The sequence below is a fragment of the Hydra vulgaris genome, chromosome 13, assembly GCF_038396675.1.
Source record: "Hydra vulgaris chromosome 13, alternate assembly HydraT2T_AEP".
Taxonomy (NCBI): Eukaryota; Metazoa; Cnidaria; class Hydrozoa; order Anthoathecata; family Hydridae; genus Hydra; species Hydra vulgaris.
The window spans coordinates 24,631,768-24,650,111 of NC_088932.1; the positions used below are offsets into that span (position 1 = coordinate 24,631,768).

General features: G+C 25.0%; 1 protein-coding gene across 1 annotated transcript in view; it reads left to right on the plus strand.

Annotated features, from left to right (window-relative positions):
- Positions 1–17,620, plus strand: part of LOC105849375 (PWWP domain-containing DNA repair factor 3B) — a 50,293-nt gene extending 32,673 nt beyond the window's left edge. The window contains exons 14-18 of the mRNA XM_065815438.1: positions 6,429–6,495; positions 6,857–6,902; positions 12,277–12,405; positions 12,615–12,710; positions 17,146–17,620. Of these exons, the coding sequence (XP_065671510.1) occupies positions 6,429–6,495; positions 6,857–6,902; positions 12,277–12,405; positions 12,615–12,710; positions 17,146–17,217 (410 nt within the window). The 3' untranslated portion in view covers positions 17,218–17,620. The remainder of the gene's footprint in view (positions 1–6,428; positions 6,496–6,856; positions 6,903–12,276; positions 12,406–12,614; positions 12,711–17,145) is intronic.
- The last annotated feature ends 724 nt before the right edge of the window (positions 17,621–18,344 follow it).

The window sequence follows — 18,344 nt, forward strand, 5'->3', positions numbered from 1 at the left end:
GTTTAAAAAGTTAAAAAGTTTAAAGCAATTAGTTAATCAAGAACATAAAAAAATTGAACTAAATTACAAAAAAGATAATAAACTACTTGAATCTGAATTAACTATATTGGAAAACCCAAAAGTTGTTGTTGATGGATCCCTGTAATGGGTAAAAAAGTTGAATATTTAATTAAATGGCCTTCTAAAACAGCAATACGACAGAATATGCAATCACAATTTTTGAATTTTAAGAAATGTGTTGTCATAATTGATTGTACGGAGATTTTTATACAGCGCCCAAATAATTTAAAGAGTAGATTAAAGAGTTTTAAAATACTTTCAAGTGTTATTCCTATAATAGAAGTTGATTTATTAAATGGTATTATGATATCAATTTGTGCAATAGTTAATTTAAACAAAAGTGTTGTTTCTTAATTGATTATCAAACATTTCTGAACAATTATAAATAATTTTCTATATAAAATATAAAAATAGTATTTGAATACTTCTTTCTTAACAAAGTTATATAAATATATATTATATGTGGGGAAAGTATATACAGTAGTGTGCAAAAGTAACCAGACAAGTGCATATCTTGAGATAACCTTTGAATAAAAAGTCTAATATCTTTCAAATTTTCCCTGAAATGTCAAAAAATTGATTACAAATCTAAAAACAAATGAATTTTTACTAAATCTAAGCAATCTAATCTAAAAAATTCATTTAATTAAAATTTTGATTTTTTGCCATTCTTGTTTCAGAATATTCAATAAATCAAATTTACTTGCGATTTTCAACCTGAAATTCGTCAATCTATGTGTTTCCATAGATGTTCAATAGAATTAAGGTCAGGACTTTGCTATGTCAATTCCATTAATTTTTTGTTTTTGAAAAAGTCTTTTATAAGAGTTGAAGTGTCTTTTGAGTCATTATCCTACTGAAATATCCATTCTAGAGCCCTGAAAAATGTTCCACGCAAAATGCTGTTTTGTTAAATGCTGAAATTAAAGAACTTTAGAATGAAAAATGTTGTGTTGACACAATCAAATGTCTTTTCAGGTCTGCAAATCTACTTAAAAGACGTCCTACAAAGAAACTTTTTATTTATAAAAAGAATCAAAAAGCACACTTAAGATTTGCTAATGAACATTTGATTTGGGCAGGAAAACAGTAATTGAAAGTAATTTTTAGTGATGAATTTAAGTTTATGTTATTTGGATCTGATAAAAGGCCATAAAAATGATCCTAAATATCAGCTACCAACAGTAAAGCACAGAAGTTGAAACGTTAAGAGCTGGGCTAACTTGAATAGAGATTGTATCGGTCCTATCCATTTGATTGATGGCATAAAGGACAAAAATATGTACAAATATATAGTTATCAATGTTATGCTACTACATGCTAAAGACAAAATGCCTCGAGGAAGGATGTTTTAAAAGGGCAATGACCCAAAACACACTTCAACCCTTGTAAAAAACTTTTTCAAAACCAAAGAAGTTTGATTAATCGAATAGCCTTAGCAAAGTCCTGACCTTAATTCTATTGAATGTCTATGTAAGCTCATTGATCGACAAATTTCAGGTCGAAAACAATCAAATAAATGTGATTTATTGAATACTCTGAAAAAGAATTGGGAAAAATCAAAATTATTGTGATTATGAAGCTTATGGACTTGATGCCTTGTCACTGTCAAGCAGTAGTTAATGCTAAGGGCTTCCCGATAAAGTAGTAAAGCAATACTTTAAAATAAAGCATTTTCAATTTAAAAAATGTTTAAAAAAAAATCTTATTCAAGTTTTTTTTTTGTTCGGATACTTTTGCACGCGCAACTTTTAAGATTAAATTGCTTAGATTTAGTAAAATTTTATTTGTTTTTAGATTTGTAATCAATTTTTTGATATTTCAGTGAAAATTTGTAAGAAATTGGACTTTTCATTCAAAAGTTATCTCAAGTTATGCTCTTGTCTGGTTACTTTTGCACGCTACTGTATTGAGACATACTATAAATTACTGTGATTTGTGAAAATGGTACCATCCTCCCTGTCTAAATACGAATATAAGACAATCTAACTTTAAGATTTATCTTGTAATAGATTGTAAATCACATATTTACATTTGACCCTGTATTTGATAGTAGTAAGGGTGTTCTATTTTAATTACATGATTAGAATCCAAGGGAAATTTTTCATCATTCTCTGAATATTTAAAACCATTTACATATTTGTAAGGACATTTAATTAGTGAACGGAAACTTTCGGCTACGGCCGAAACCGAAATTTCTGCTTCAACAATTTTTTTACTTTTCCTGTTTCGACCAAAATTTCGGTTCAAACAGCAACTGAAATGAATATAAGATTTTTATATTATAAGATTTTTTTTACGTTTTATTATAAACCGTCATGATCCCACTCGATTTAGAGTGGAGTCATGACGGTTTCCTAATTGTAATTGTTTGTTAGTAAATTAATTTGTCATTATAACAATAGTAGAAATTTTAATTGAAATCACATTACATAATAGTTTTAAGTTACTATTCTCAAATCATTCTTAAAATGAATTAACATTTAAGTAAAGCAACCCAAACCAATAGTTTCATCAAAAGTTTCTCTGTGCTAAATTTTACAATCAAAAATAATCGATAAAAAACTTGTTTATGGAATCATTTTACCGTGACAGCTAGTGATTTCAAATACGGAACTTGCAATACCTGCAATTTGAAAATATCTTGTGGATTGCACAATCCAAAACTTCAATCACTTAACGGACTTTCATCACATCACTTTTCATCACATTTAAGAAGTCGTTTATTCTAAACAATCTCCTAACTGAAAAAGCAATATTCAATAATCAAGACATTCTTTCAAATGAAAGAAACAGACTTTTGCCAGAAAACATGAAAAAAAAGTATTCCGCAGTGAAAATACTTCAATTATTACTTTTAATTATTGAAATGTCTCGACATATTATTGTTTTTATCAAACTATGTTTCATGGTGATTGCTTAGATATATGTAAAATAGTTTTTTTTGCTTTAATTCGGTGACCATTCTCTAGCTTTACCTTCATTTTCAGTTTCATACTTTGTAGCTATTGTTCTATCAAAAGATTTATACAGGATTTTGTTCATAAAACTTTTATTATCGTTATTTAGCAAGTGACATGCTTCATAAAAGTAGGAGGCAGTAATCCTACCACATTTATGCTCTTTCCAACACTGTGAAAAACATTGCGCATGAGTTATTTATGACAACCTGTCAAAAGATTTTTGGGTATAACATTTTTTGTAAAGTTCAAATTATTGTTTGCCTTTGTTTATTAAAGCTCCTTTTGAAAAGTTTGTTAAACTTGGTTCGAATAAATAGGTCAAAGGTCTGAGATACACATTTCATTGGTTTCTTCTGCTGTATCAGTTTCACTAGAATACAAAATATCAGTTTCGCCAATACTTGTTAGAACAGCAGCATTAAGTACTATTTCTTTCAGTTCATTTGGACTTTGAAATACCAAATTTTTATCCACGTTCTATATACAAATATATAAAATATTATTTTTAAACAATTGTATGCTGGTAAAACTTATATTTTCTGCAAAATTAAAGTTTATTTATCTAGTAACTAAAATTTTTCTTTTTTTTTTCTTTTTTCTGTTTGTCATTTTTCTTGGATACTTGATTATGTAGGGGAAATTTTTTTTTTTCGGGCAGCTAAAGATTATGTTTGCTAATGCTGTGGGACTAACATGCTTTTTAGATCAATTTCTTTCACATCGTAAACTTGTACAAGCAGTTTTATTGATTTCAACTCTTATACAGGCTTCAACTTTAAAAAGTAGAGCTGCGATATGACTGCAGGCTGATCCAAATCTAAAACATATAGTTATTAAAAACTTAGGTTTTTATTATATTAATTATTATTTCTAGTTAATCATTATAAATTATCTTAATATGATATAAAATAATCATAACACATCCTAGATAATCATAATAAAGTTTTACATTGTTAAAAAAACCTAACTTAATTGTTAAAGTTAACATACCCATTTTATGTTACTAAAAAAATCAATCTTAATTGCTTAAGTAAACATACCCAACAACACAACTGCAGTTTTTATTTAAAATGTATCCTTTGGATTTATGGAAATAAATCCAAACATTGTACATTGCTGTTTTTTTTCCTTGTCTTTGACTTGGTAAGACCTCAAATAACAACATTAATTTGGTTTAAAATTCATTGTAGTTGTATATATTAGCTGTATTTCAAATTTCACTAAAATTGTTTTTTTACCTTTGTTTTTAAAACACAAAACTCAGACTCTTCATTTAAATCAGCATAAAAAACATCTTGCAGGTGTCCACAGACAAAATAGTTAAAAGCCTCAAGGGATTTATACGCTTTCATACTTTCTCTACTATATAAACTTTGTGATACTACTAAATATGTGTATATATCACCATAACTGACTTCAGGAAACAAACTAACATTGTTTTTCCAAAATTTCTTTTTGATACCATAAAGGTTGGGAAGCAAAACATTAGTTTCTAATGTCAACTTCTTCAAATAAAATTCTTTGTCAGGATTAGCAAGAGAATTGAAGTAAGAAGACGTGAAAGATCAAGCTTTATTAAGTAGTCCGAATTCTTGTTTATTTTATATTTTTGTCTACCAACTACCGCGCATGTGCGTAAATTGTAAATTGTATAAACATTTTCAACTCGTCTATAATGCATTTAATGGTCCAAATCACATTTCAGAAATCCAGATAATATGCTGTTTTATATGTCATTCTTAAGCGTCAATAAATAAAGGCTTTGTACCTAAATCGGATCTCCAAGTCTTATATAAATCTCCTAAGAATTGACTGTAAATATTAAAAGAAATGATTTTAAGAATTGTTAATGACACAATGGAGTACTATTCTACAGTTTTTAGGCCCCCCACAAATGCTGTATCAAGTTATGCCTTACTTGCTATTAGAAAATAATTGCTTTATTTTTAGTATTAATTTGTTTTTCAATGATTACCAATAGACGCTTTAAATAGAATACTTTAAAACTTATCAACTTTAAAAACTAATAAATTACTTTTTCTTCCACCAAAAAAATTTCAACCCCTCGCAGTTCTAATGATGTCAAACAATATACAATTTTTTCAAAACATAGCTCTTGTAGTAGCTGTTTCACAAAATAGTTGTCACAACTTTTAAGATGCCTCTGCAATTGTTTCATGGTGCTACACTCCACCTCTTATATTTTTAACCATCTACAATCCATTTATAATTAAACTCTGATATATAAAATTTAAAACTGAAGACATTACAGAGAAATAATGTATGACCGACAATAAACTTGTAATAAACATAGAAAAAAATAGAAGTTTAATTTCAAATTATGACACAGTAAATAGTCCAAAAAATATATATCTGTATATATATATTAATAATAAAGTAAACTAGATTGATCAATTTATCATATAATAAGATGTTTGTTTATATAAACAAAGTTTATTCCATTTAATATAAAGTGCTTCTTGTATTTTTGATTTACTTTTTGTTGTAACAATATCCAAAATCTTACTTAACAGTTAGCAGATGAATTTAAATGTTTATAAACATGAGCAGGGATTTTATTGAACATTTTACTGGTAAAATTGTTTTACCAATTTACTGGTAAAATTATGGTAAATAAATATATTATGGTAAATTTTGTTAAATAATGAATTTTACTATACTATACTAAAATTGAATAATTCATTTGAAAACTTATGAAATGAATTTTCTTTTCTTTGCCACCTTTGTTTATAATACTTTGCTGTAAAAAGATTTTCAGCCGCACATAATAAAGTATTACTTTTCTTATTGCTCAAAATTTTGTTATGATTTCTTCATCATATTCAGAAACGCACAGATCATTCCTAATGTTATGTATACTGTTACGTATGTATACTGTTCTCCTTTACGTGTATTAGAACTCTTTAACCTTATTTATTTGTTTGTTTCTAACAAATATCTAAAAAATGTAGATGGTAAATAGAAATAAATTTTAATGCTCAAAAAATGCTTTAAAATATTTTAAAAGGTATGAAATATCTTCACCAATAAAAAAAAAATTTAGTTAAAAAATTAATAATTATTTTTATATCAACTAAGCTGTTAAAAGAAAAGTAAACTAAAATGTCGTTTGAAAAATCACTACACCTTAAAAAAAGGAAAAACATTGACTTGCAAAATATGTGGAATAAATAAATTAAAATAAAATAAAAATTTTTTTTCTTAAGGAATATATTTATATTTGTGTTAAATTAAACTTTTTTTTATGTTCAAAATGTTTTAAAAAATATTTAAATAAATTAAATTAAATATACAGAATTAAAAAATAGATAAAAAGTGTATTTATACATAAAAAAGTTTGGTGGATTTTTTTTAGTGTTAAATTTTTACTTTTTTTATTTTCAGCTGAAATAACAAATGAAAAAAGGTTAACAACAAATGAAGTTAATAAAAATGATCAAATCACAAAAGGGTTTGTGTTCTTAAACTTTTAGCTAACATCAGTTAAAACAGTTATTAATAGTATTTGAAAAAAAAAATTTTTAAGTTTAATCTATAATATCTACATGTTACTTTATTTATTTAAATAGAAAAATGAATGTATTATAATACTATTTATTAGCAAACGGATTTTTTTTCAATTTGTTAACATGTTAACTTATTTAAGTTTTACACCTTCTGCTTGTTTTTGTTAACACAAGTTACTACTACTCCACTAATCTTTTTGTTAACACAAGTTTTTGTTAATACAAGTTATTTCAACTACTCTTCTAATCTTTACTGTTCTTTTTAGTATTTGTAAACTCTCAAATATTTGATTGATTATTTTTTAGTATTGCTGTTAATCCAAGACTTATGGAGAGCATAATGTTATCACGAGTATGTTTACATGTATATATATATATATTATAAATATAAATATACATATATTGATGTATATATATCGATGTAGCAGTAACTTCCTTGGTTCTCCTTAAATCATTTGATGTGTGTACTCAATCTTTACAGCTTCACATTGGTGTAAATATGTCAAGATCCTCATCATTGTTATCAATATTGTTGTCATTATTGTCATCATTATTATTGTTTATTGATAAAAAAGCTGTCTTTGCTTTTAAACAATTCATTGTTTGTGATTTAGACTGTATGTTCTATGTTTTATGTTCTTATGTACTATTTTTGTTACACTTCAAGCTTTTTTGTAAGTTTAAATTAGTCTTTTTTAACATTTATGCAGTTTGATGAATGGAGTAATTTACATTTGCACAAAGACCACACACATTTACAAACACCACACACATTTACAATAGCTGATATTTACACAAACACCACACACTTTACAATAGCCAATAAAAATAATTTACAAATGATAATTACATTAAATATGTACTAATATAATTTTTATTTAGCTAAACAACCTTTGTTCTACTTTCAGCTAATTTAGCAACACATTTTCTAATAATTTTTTTGTTGCTTATTTTATTTATATATATATATATATATATATATATATATATATATATATATATATATATATATATATATAGATACACACACATATATATATATGTATATATATACATATATATATATACATATATATATATATACATATATATATACGTATATATATATATATATATACATACACACAGGGCTTGTGATGAAGTTGGTGCAATCGCGCCGCGCTTGTGAAACACGCCCGTAAACGGTTTTTTTAAACCTTCTAGGCACGATAAACAATGCTCGTTCAGCTTTTAACGAGAGCATAAAATCACACTTGTTTAAAAGTTTGGGATGGAAAAAATAATAAGCTTTTATATGATTTTTTTATAAAATATTTGTAACTAAATTATTTAGGTAATGATAAAACTTGTTGATTTAACAGTAAAATTCTGCCTTCCTTATACTTATATCCTTGTACGAAGTACTTATAAAAATATAAGCATTATGTCACTCGCTTTTGGCACATTTCTGTTTTGCTGTTTTGTCAGCATTTTTCCATTTTGCACTAACATAATGAACGAGTAGTTTAAAGTCGTTACAACTAATTTCAATAGTGGAATGTTAACTATTTAAACCAAGTGTGCGTTGAAACACAATGTGATTATAAAAATGTGCAAATGAAAAAGGAATAGAAATTAGGAAATAACTATAAGAAAGTTAAAGCTTCTGAATATTTTTAATTTTGTAAAAATGCCAAATAAGATTTATTTGATTTATTGTTAATAATATTCCACACATCATTTACACATTTGCTTGATGATAAGGTTTATGTTAATGTTAAATGTTGAGTTATTTCAAAAATGCGCTAAAAAAACTAAACTAAGATATAGTTAAAAAAAATGTTAATTTAAAAAAAAAACCTAAATGAAAGAGAAAAAAATTAAAAACCTTACATAAAAAAACTTAAAATAATCTAAAACGTAAAATAATCTTTTTTTGAGCAATGTTACCGCAATCTTTTTTTCTACAAAAATCTTTTTTTAATGATGCAGTTAAAACTTATATAATATATACCGCTGACAACAGTTTAGGGGAAAATCTGTTATTTAACTTACAACTACTAGTTTTGAAGAAGAATTTCAAATTATTCTTGTGTTATAATCTACTAATTTATTGACTATAAAAAAAAGCATTTTTTAAATAAGAAATTATAAAAAATTATATTTAATAGTTATTAATTAATTTAAAAAAAAAATTAATTATTAAAAAAATATCAAGAAATATAAAAACCGTTAATCGTAAATAATAAGTTAACAGCATTTTAAATACATATCAAAACAACAAAAATAAAAAATTTTAGCCATGAATTTATTCTTCAATACTATTATAAGATTTTATTAAGCACTTGCGTTTTTGTTTGGTTGCATTTTTTTTTTACCATTAATAGTTTTAAAAAATAGCGATCTGGCGCAAATAAAAAACAAGAAGTTGGGAAGTATAAAAAACTACATTGTTAAAGTAGTATAAATGCACTGTTGTAGGTACTACTTCAAACATTGACGAATGAAAGTTGTATAACAAATAGAAAGCTTTTTATAAACATAGTCTTTGGCAAATTTCAAGATCGCTCTTGCAGCCCTGACCCCGAGCGCGCATAACTGCGCTCGACGACAACATTTTATAATTTTATGAGCATGATACAACACGCTTGGCGATTTTCTTCATCACAAGCCCTGTATATATATATATATATATATATATATATATATATATATATATATATATATATATATATATATATATATATATATATATATATACGTATATATATATATATATACGTATATATATTATATATATATATTATACGTATATATATTATATAAATATATACGTGATTTGGTTGTATGTGTATATATATATATATATATATATATATATATATATATATATATATATATATATATATATATATATATGTATACGTGTTTTGGTTTGCATATATCTTCAGAAAAATGCTCAATAAATTAAATAAATTAAGTTAAAACATTTATTTTTTTATAAATAAAACTACATATTTTTTTTCAACTATTAGTTTAATAGCTAAATGCAATTATCAGGTAAAAAATTTGATTTTTCTTTTTTGGTTTGTGGTTGTCCCGCAAAAATTTGTTCTCATGGCGACACTTGGATATTATTTCGCTTTTTTTTTTAATAATTTTTTGGGATTTTTTACAATACAATTATTTTTTTTAGCTTTTCATATAAGCATAATAGGCATTTTTTAGTTATGTTGTTGTAGGCGGGGGCGCTTTTTATGATGTACCATTTTAAATTGGGTGTTGTTTTTAACTTATCCTTTGTTTCTTATAGGTATTTTAAAAGTGTGGTTGAATTTTTTTAGTTTATTATTTTTCAATGATTGCTTGTGGTTCGCCCATCTAATTTTCCACATGCCCTCTGTTGAACCTATATATGTTTTGTCTGGTGTGTTTGGGAATGATGCAATGCACTTATAAATTACATTTGTTTTTCTGCAATCTTCGTTCATAGGGCAGGTTTCGTTTTGTTTACAATTGCAAGCTAAAATGGCAGTTATGTTCATCGAAATAATTTTATTGTTGCGGTTCTTTATAATTTATGCTATGTTGCTTGAGCAGCTGTAGCTGATTTTTATTATGCTACGATTAAATAGTTTATGAAGCGGATTTGGTTATATATATAAATATATATATATATATATATATATATATACATATACAAATATATATATATATATATATATATATATATATATATTTATATATATGTTTCAATGCCAAATTATGTAATAAGTGAATGTATATATATATTATTGAATATAAAGCATAAAGTAACAGCTGCGTCCAAACTCAATTTATTCTTCGTAATATTTCGATTTGCGTTTGCACAGATCGTCATCAGATGTAAAATATAATACAAAAAAAAAAACAAAAAAACGTAACAAAAATTACATAAAAACTTCTAAGAAGACATTAAAAAGAAGCCATATATGATTACATAATAACGTAAATATAAAATTTGCAAATATTTATTGATTCCATTTTTATGGATAATTCTTTTCAACAGTGGTCTCCAACTGTTTGTAGAAATTTTAATGCCATTGTTACGGTTGAGAAATATTGAGGCATGTTTTATTTCTTGGTATGTTGAGGCGTAAATATTTTCAAGTGATTCTCTAACTTTGCGTTGATCGTACTCTGATTTTATTGCTAGAGTTTTCGGATTTGACCAATCAAACATGCCATTACATTCTCGACCATGTTCGGTTGCACCAGATGCATCCCATTTACCTTTTAAATAGTTTTTTTGATGTTCAATGCATCTCGTTAAAATCTTCTTTTTTGTTTCGCCTATGTATATACTGCCACAAGAGCATGTGAGTTTGTAGACACCGGGATTGCTATTTAAAATTAACTTAGACTTGTTGTTGCATAAGATGTTTTTTAACGTAGGTGATGTAGTAAATATTATTCTGACGTTGTAAGGTTTAAGTTCTTTTCTTAGTTTTGGACCTATTCTTGGGAGCCATGGAAGTTTAACTGTATATTTAAATGTTTCTGTTTTATTATAATTTATTTTAGAAAGGTTGAATTAAAATTTCTACAAACAGTTGGAGACCTCTGTTTCAAAAAATTATCCAAAAAAAGGAGTCAAATAATATTTGCTAGTTTTATATTTACGTTATTATGTTATTTATGGCTTCTTTTTAATGTCTTCTTTGACGTTTTTAAGTAATATTTGTAACGGTTTTTTTTTTTTTGTATTATATTTTACGTCTGATGACGATCTGTGCAAAAGCAGATCGAAATATTATGAAGAATAAATTTAGTTTGTACGCAGCTGTTTTTTATGCTTTATATTCAAAAATATATATATATATATATATATATATATATATATATATATATATATATATATATATATATATATATATATATATATATATATATATATATATATATAATATTATATATATAATATTATATATATAATATTATATATATATAATATTATATATATATAATATTATATATATATATATATAATATTATATAATATTATATATATATATAATATTATATAATACATATATATCAGCCCTTAGAATTAAGAAAAATGAAAAAGTGCAGTAGAAATTACAGGTCATATTGTAAAAATATTTTTTCTGAAAATTATTTTGATATTTTATTTATTAATTTGTTTAGTACTTGTTTAGTACTTTCCAACAAAGGTAAGTGATCGATCTAACTTTAAAATCTTTTTGCTTTGGTTGTTAATTTAATTATCTTTTTTAATTGTTAAAAGAAGTTTTAAATAACAATCAATGCCATAAGATTTTTATTTCCTCAAAGAATATTATATTTCCAGACAACAGAAAATAGCAAACTTCGTGAACAGATATATATAAAATAAGATTAAGGCTCATGCTTAAATTGTACTATTCGTTAAGCAAATGGTGCTATTATATTATAATAAAAGATATTAAATTTTAACCCTGTCTCATCCATAATATTTATGTCCATAGTTCAACTCTCAATTTAAAAAGTGTGTGAAGACAAGATTGACAAATCTCAACTTAAAAAGTGCGAAGCTTTGTTTGTATTCTAATTTAAAAGTGTTAAGCTTTGTTTGTACTCAACTTAAGTGTGAAGCTTTGTTTATACTAAGCTGATACTGATAGATTGAGACTTGAGAATCTGTCATTATCAATCTATTACAAAATAGTTAAAAATGTATTTCATTTATATTTTAATATTATTTTTAGATAACTCTTCAAAATATAGCTACTGGTAAAGAGTTTTCCTACAGACATACTGTATACACAAAAGGTAACAGAAAAGAAAAATCAGGTTTAAAATGGCTTGGTGGATATGGTCCACTTAATGATCAGGAAGTAATTATATATTTTTTTAGTTGATTATTATTAGTTTCTTACAATATATATATATATATATATATATATATATATATATATATATATATATATATATATATATATATATATATATATATATATATATATATATATATATATATATACGTATGTACATATGTATATATGTATATATAAAATATAGATATTGAATTATTTTTGTAACACAGTCAGACACAGTAGTGGAAACCCTTTTAAGTTGGTATAAAGAAGACCATCTACCATATAATCCTATTTCTTATGTTTTGGATGTTTGGCTTCCAGAGGTTTGTATCGTTATATGTTTTTTATAATCTTTGTAATTTTACTGTGAATCTTTGTATCATTTTGATTGTCCAATTTTTGGTATATCTTCAAACATAATTTGGACAAAAAAAAAAAAAATTGGATTACAAATAAATGAATTAAGAATATATGGATTATAAATATCTGAATCGTATGTTTACAATATTTGAAATTCATTATCTTTCCTATGAGATAAACTTTACTTGTAATTAACATAAGTTTGTTTCAAATTGCTTTAAATTTACTTTTAATGGTTAGAGATCTATAATTGAAATTATTTTTACATTTATATTACTTATTATTTTTATTTCAAAATGTGTTTATAAATATACTATTTAGTGTTTCAAAACGTCTAGATGTTTTTATATTATATTAACAGATACAAAAAAATGTCAGAGATTTTCAAATAAAATAACGATTTAGAAAATGAAATGATGTATTTATTAAAAGATTTTTTTGACTTAAATGTTTTTTTATAGGTATTTCTTTAAAATAAGTCTTTTGTTCTGTTTAGACAGAGAAATTTCTGTTATTTTAACACATCATAACATATATTGTATATATAGCATATATTGATTTGCTCTTTATCATTAAATAATCTCAAAGTTCAATCTGATTAATAGATAAGGCTTATGTTTTAAGTTTATTCAAGCTTCTACAATAATTTATACATACATACATACATACATACATACATACATACATACATACATACATACATACATACATACATACATAGATATAGATATAGATATAGATATAGATATATATATATATATATATATATATATATATATATATATATATATATATATATATATTATAGTGCTTTAAGTTGCTTTAATGTTTCCACAACTTACAAGTTTTATATTTTAAAACTTACAAATAAATTTGTGTAATATAAAAAAGAGTTTTCTATGTTGACGTAGAACACTTTTTTTGTATCTCACCTCCAGTTGTTCTCATACTGACTCAATTGTGTTAAGGTAATAATTTACCTTAAAATTAGGTAATAATTTACCTTAAAATATACATACATACATACATACATAGATATAGATATAGATATAGATATATATATATATATATATATATATATATATATATATATATATATATATATATATATATATATATATATATATATATATATATATATATATATATTATAGTGCTTTAAGTTGCTTTAATGTTTCCACAACTTACAAGTTTTATATTTTAAAACTTACAAATAAATTTGTGTAATATAAAAAAGAGTGTTCTATGTTGACGTAGAACACTTTTTTTGTATCTCACCTCCAGTTGTTCTCATACTGACTCAATTGTGTTAAGGTAATAATTTACCTTAAAATTAGGTAATAATTTACCTTAAAATATACATACATACATACATACATAGATATAGATATAGATATAGATATAGATATATATATATATATATATATATATATATATATATATATATATATATATATATATATATATATATATATATATATATATTATAGTGCTTTAAGTTGCTTTAATGTTTCCACAACTTACAAGTTTTATATTTTAAAACTTACAAATAAATTTGTGTAATATAAAAAAGAGTGTTCTATGTTGACGTAGAACACTTTTTTTGTATCTCACCTCCAGTTGTTCTCATACTGACTCAATTGTGTTAAGGTAATAATTTTTAGTACTATTGTAAATAGTTTGTTCAGTATTTGGGTGTGTGTTTTGGGTCATTATCCTGTTGCATAGTAAAATTGTATGCAAATAAATACTTTCCATTGCATTTTAACAAAATGTCTTATAATATTTGTTCTTATCAAAACATGGTATTTGTTTTTATCAAAAACTCCAGTTACTTCTTTTGGTGTTGTACAGTCCTCTTTAAAATAGTTTTATCATGAGCAGCATTAATATTAAATATTATTTCTTGAAAATTTGAATTCATCCACAAAAAGATTTGAAATATATGAAATTATAAAATGAAATTGTGGTTTGATGAGAAAAGAACAGTTGAATTTTATTCACAAATTTTGCCATTAAATATGTTTGAGCATGTTATTTATACAAAAATAAAGAAAATATTTTATATTTTGAATTAATAATTTTAAAAAAACGTTAGTAAATTTTAAAGTTTAATATAAATTATTATAAGAAACTATTAAAACTTCATATGACCAGAAACATTTGCTTGGCAGTGTGTATATATGTACAGTGGTGGCCAAATTATTAGACTAAATGCAATTTTTGATGCATTTGTGAAATTTATTCATAAATAATGCAACATTTTTACTTCAAAACATTACAAAAAATTAGAAAAGTTAAGAAGCGCAATATTTTATTGTAAAAAAGCACAAAATTGAACTGTTTAAGTATAAAAACAATTAAATACAATGCAAAATTAGGACTTGATATTCAAATGCCAAGATGACTTAAAATTCGCATTAATAAGACTAAGTTAAACTTACAATAAAAATGCAAAAAGTAACAAAAAATGAAATAAATTACAATTGCAATGAAAGTTCGAATAAATGAAACATGTCAGTTAATATTTTGTATGGTTTCCCTTATTTTTAAGCAGTGCCTAGGCCCTTGAAGGCATCCCATGAATAAGTTTTGGGCAAAGCTTATGGATTTCGTTGTCATGGTGCCAGACATTGATCAAAGCCTCGGTCAGTTCCATCTTGTTTTTTGGTTTCATCCCTCCTACTTTTCTTTTGACAATCTCCCACAGGTTCTCAATGAGGTTCATGTCAGGTGAATTACCTGGCCACTGCAGAAGCTTAATGTGGTTGTCAGCTCCATCTTGTATAAAAGTGAACGGTCTCTGTCGACACCATTCACCATGTTGAGGCAGCAGTTGTCTCAAGCACCTTCTTGTATTAAACATGATTCATGGTGCCTTCAACAATATACAGTTGTCCAGGCCCATAAATAGAGATAACTGACCAGACCATGACATGCGTTGGGTACTTTACTGTCTCTGCAACACAGTCAGGATGAAATTCTTCACCGGGTCTCCTACGTACATAGGCTGCTTTCTCATACATGATGTAAAAGGATGATTCATCACTCAAACACACCTGACTCCAATCATTTTCAGTGAAATTCTTGTGTTGCTTTCCCCATGCCAAACGTTTCTTGATCATTGCCGGAGTCAGCTTTGGTTTTCTGCGTGGCTGTCAAGCTCGAAAACCATTCACAACTAATTGTCTTCTGACTGTTCTGGTACTCACATGTACATTACTTTTTTGTAATTCTTTCTGCAACATCTTGCTTGTTGCTTTACGGTTTCTTATACAGCATTTCATGAGGTACTTGTTGTCTCGCACAGACATTGATTTTTTTCTGCCACAATTGCCAACACGGTTGCCTCGTAATTTTTCATCAGTCTGCATCTACTTTTTCATTCTCGATACCGATTTCTGACTTATTCCAACATTTTCAAGCAACTCTTATTAATGTACATTTTCCTTTAATTTCTGCTCATAAATATCAAACAAATAAGAAAATACTGACCTCTAACAGATTGCAGGTGACCAAATTTTAATATTCAATTTACAGTTAAAATTTTCAATAAAATGGATCTTGAGCGAAAATAAAAATAAATTGCAATGTATATCTTATAAACGTTATAAAAAACTACAAAAATTTTTGTAGTTTGTATGTCCAACACAAACACTTATTGAAGTCAACATGCTGACTTCAATTAGTGTTTGTGTGGGTCATTAAAATAATCAACTAAGTCATCATTTTTGTCTCAGTTCTATAGGCAAACCTAAATTTTGGTTAAAGTCAATAACTTTCATTCAAAAAATTTAATGAGAAAAGTTTCTCTTGAAGAGGGATTTTCTCTTGAATAGGGAGTTATTCTTGAATAGGGAGTTATTCTTGAATAGGGAGTTATTCTTGAATAGGGAGTTATTCTTGAATAGGGAGTTATTCTTGAAGAGGGAATTATTCTTGAAGAGGGAGTTATTCTTGAATAGGGAGTTATTCTTGAATAGGGAGTTATTCTCGAATAGAGAGTTACTCTTAAATAGAAAGTTTATCATAAGTTTTTAAATGTCTTAGTAAATATTATATTATATATAGTAAAATTGTATATTAACAACCAATATCATGAAAGTACTAGAAAATTGCAAGTGCTCATTATTAAATTTTTTTTTTTTAATAAACAATTTAGTTAATTTTGACTAGATAGTACTAAACTAGTTTGAGACTTTATTCTGAATTTTGATTAGATATTTCTTGTCTCAAATACTTAAAAATATTTTGTTTTAGAAGCTATTTTATAAAGATAAATATAATTCATTGTTTTCAATATTTATTTTCAAAATTAAAACTCCAGTTACCCCATTTATCCAAATTTACCCCATTTCTCATCTTTTTGTTGTATGATTAGAATTTTGCATATTTTAGTCAATAATTCGTGGAATTGCCTCGATAAATAACTTAAACTATGAGGAAGCAGAAGAATTATATCAAGAATAGGGAAGTTTATAATTGTTTTAAATTGTAAATATATTTGATTTTATTTAGCATTGTATATAATTTTTTATTGTTTTGTAATGTTTCTACATTACAAAATAATGTTGAGTTAGACAATGTATATGTATTTATATATGTATGCACAAATCTTTGTTTTTGAAAAGATTTTATTACATCATAAGATTGGGTAAAACCATGTGTTGCATTGTACAAAATGTTTCACCCTTACTTTATTCTTAAGTATTTAAGAAGGTGCTGTTTTTTGTTTTTTTTTACATTTTTATTTGGCTTTTTTTGGACATTTTTTTTGTTTTGTTTTTTGTGTTTTGTGTTTTTTTTCCTAATGGTTTGAAGCCATGTATTGTAACCTTTTATTTGTTCTAAATAGAAGATATTTATAAATCGACTGAAAAGAATTTTAAATAATATATTTTAATAAATAATAAAGACAATCTAATATTTCAATTTTATTTTATCAATGCAATAGATATACCATGATAAGGGATAAGTCCATAAATTACAAATTTAACTAATAAACAAAACAAGTAAGATCAAAAGTTGCAAATCTATAATTAAATTTAAACTTAAATTAGTTCTTTAAGTTAAATGAAAATTGCAGGGTTTTTTATTTTAATTTTATTTTTTCTATTTTTAAAAAAGAGTTTCTAAGGTGTTCTTGCTAAAATAGTTTTTTTATGCCAAAAATATTTTAAAGTTTCAAAAAAAGTTAATACTTGATCCTGCTATGAAAATCACATTATAATTCAAGATCCAATACAAAAAGTCCTTGAAAATGATTTATTGTTGAGAACCTTTTTATTCATTATTAACAGTTATTGCAAGTACATATCTATATTATTTTGCATATATAATTAAAATATATTAATTATGCAAATATCATAATAATCTAAACTTTATATTGTTTTTATGACAATTGGGCTCTTTAGAAAATCTTTTTAATATAAAACATCCAATTTAATTGTGGGTAAAGCTAGAAGAACTTTATAGTTCTTCAATGGTACCCCACCTAGTGGTAATGTCACAATGAAAATACTCCTGATCTGCAGAGAGAGCATCTGTAATAAATTCCTTTAAATTTTATATGATGTAATTTAAATTAGAAATTAGCA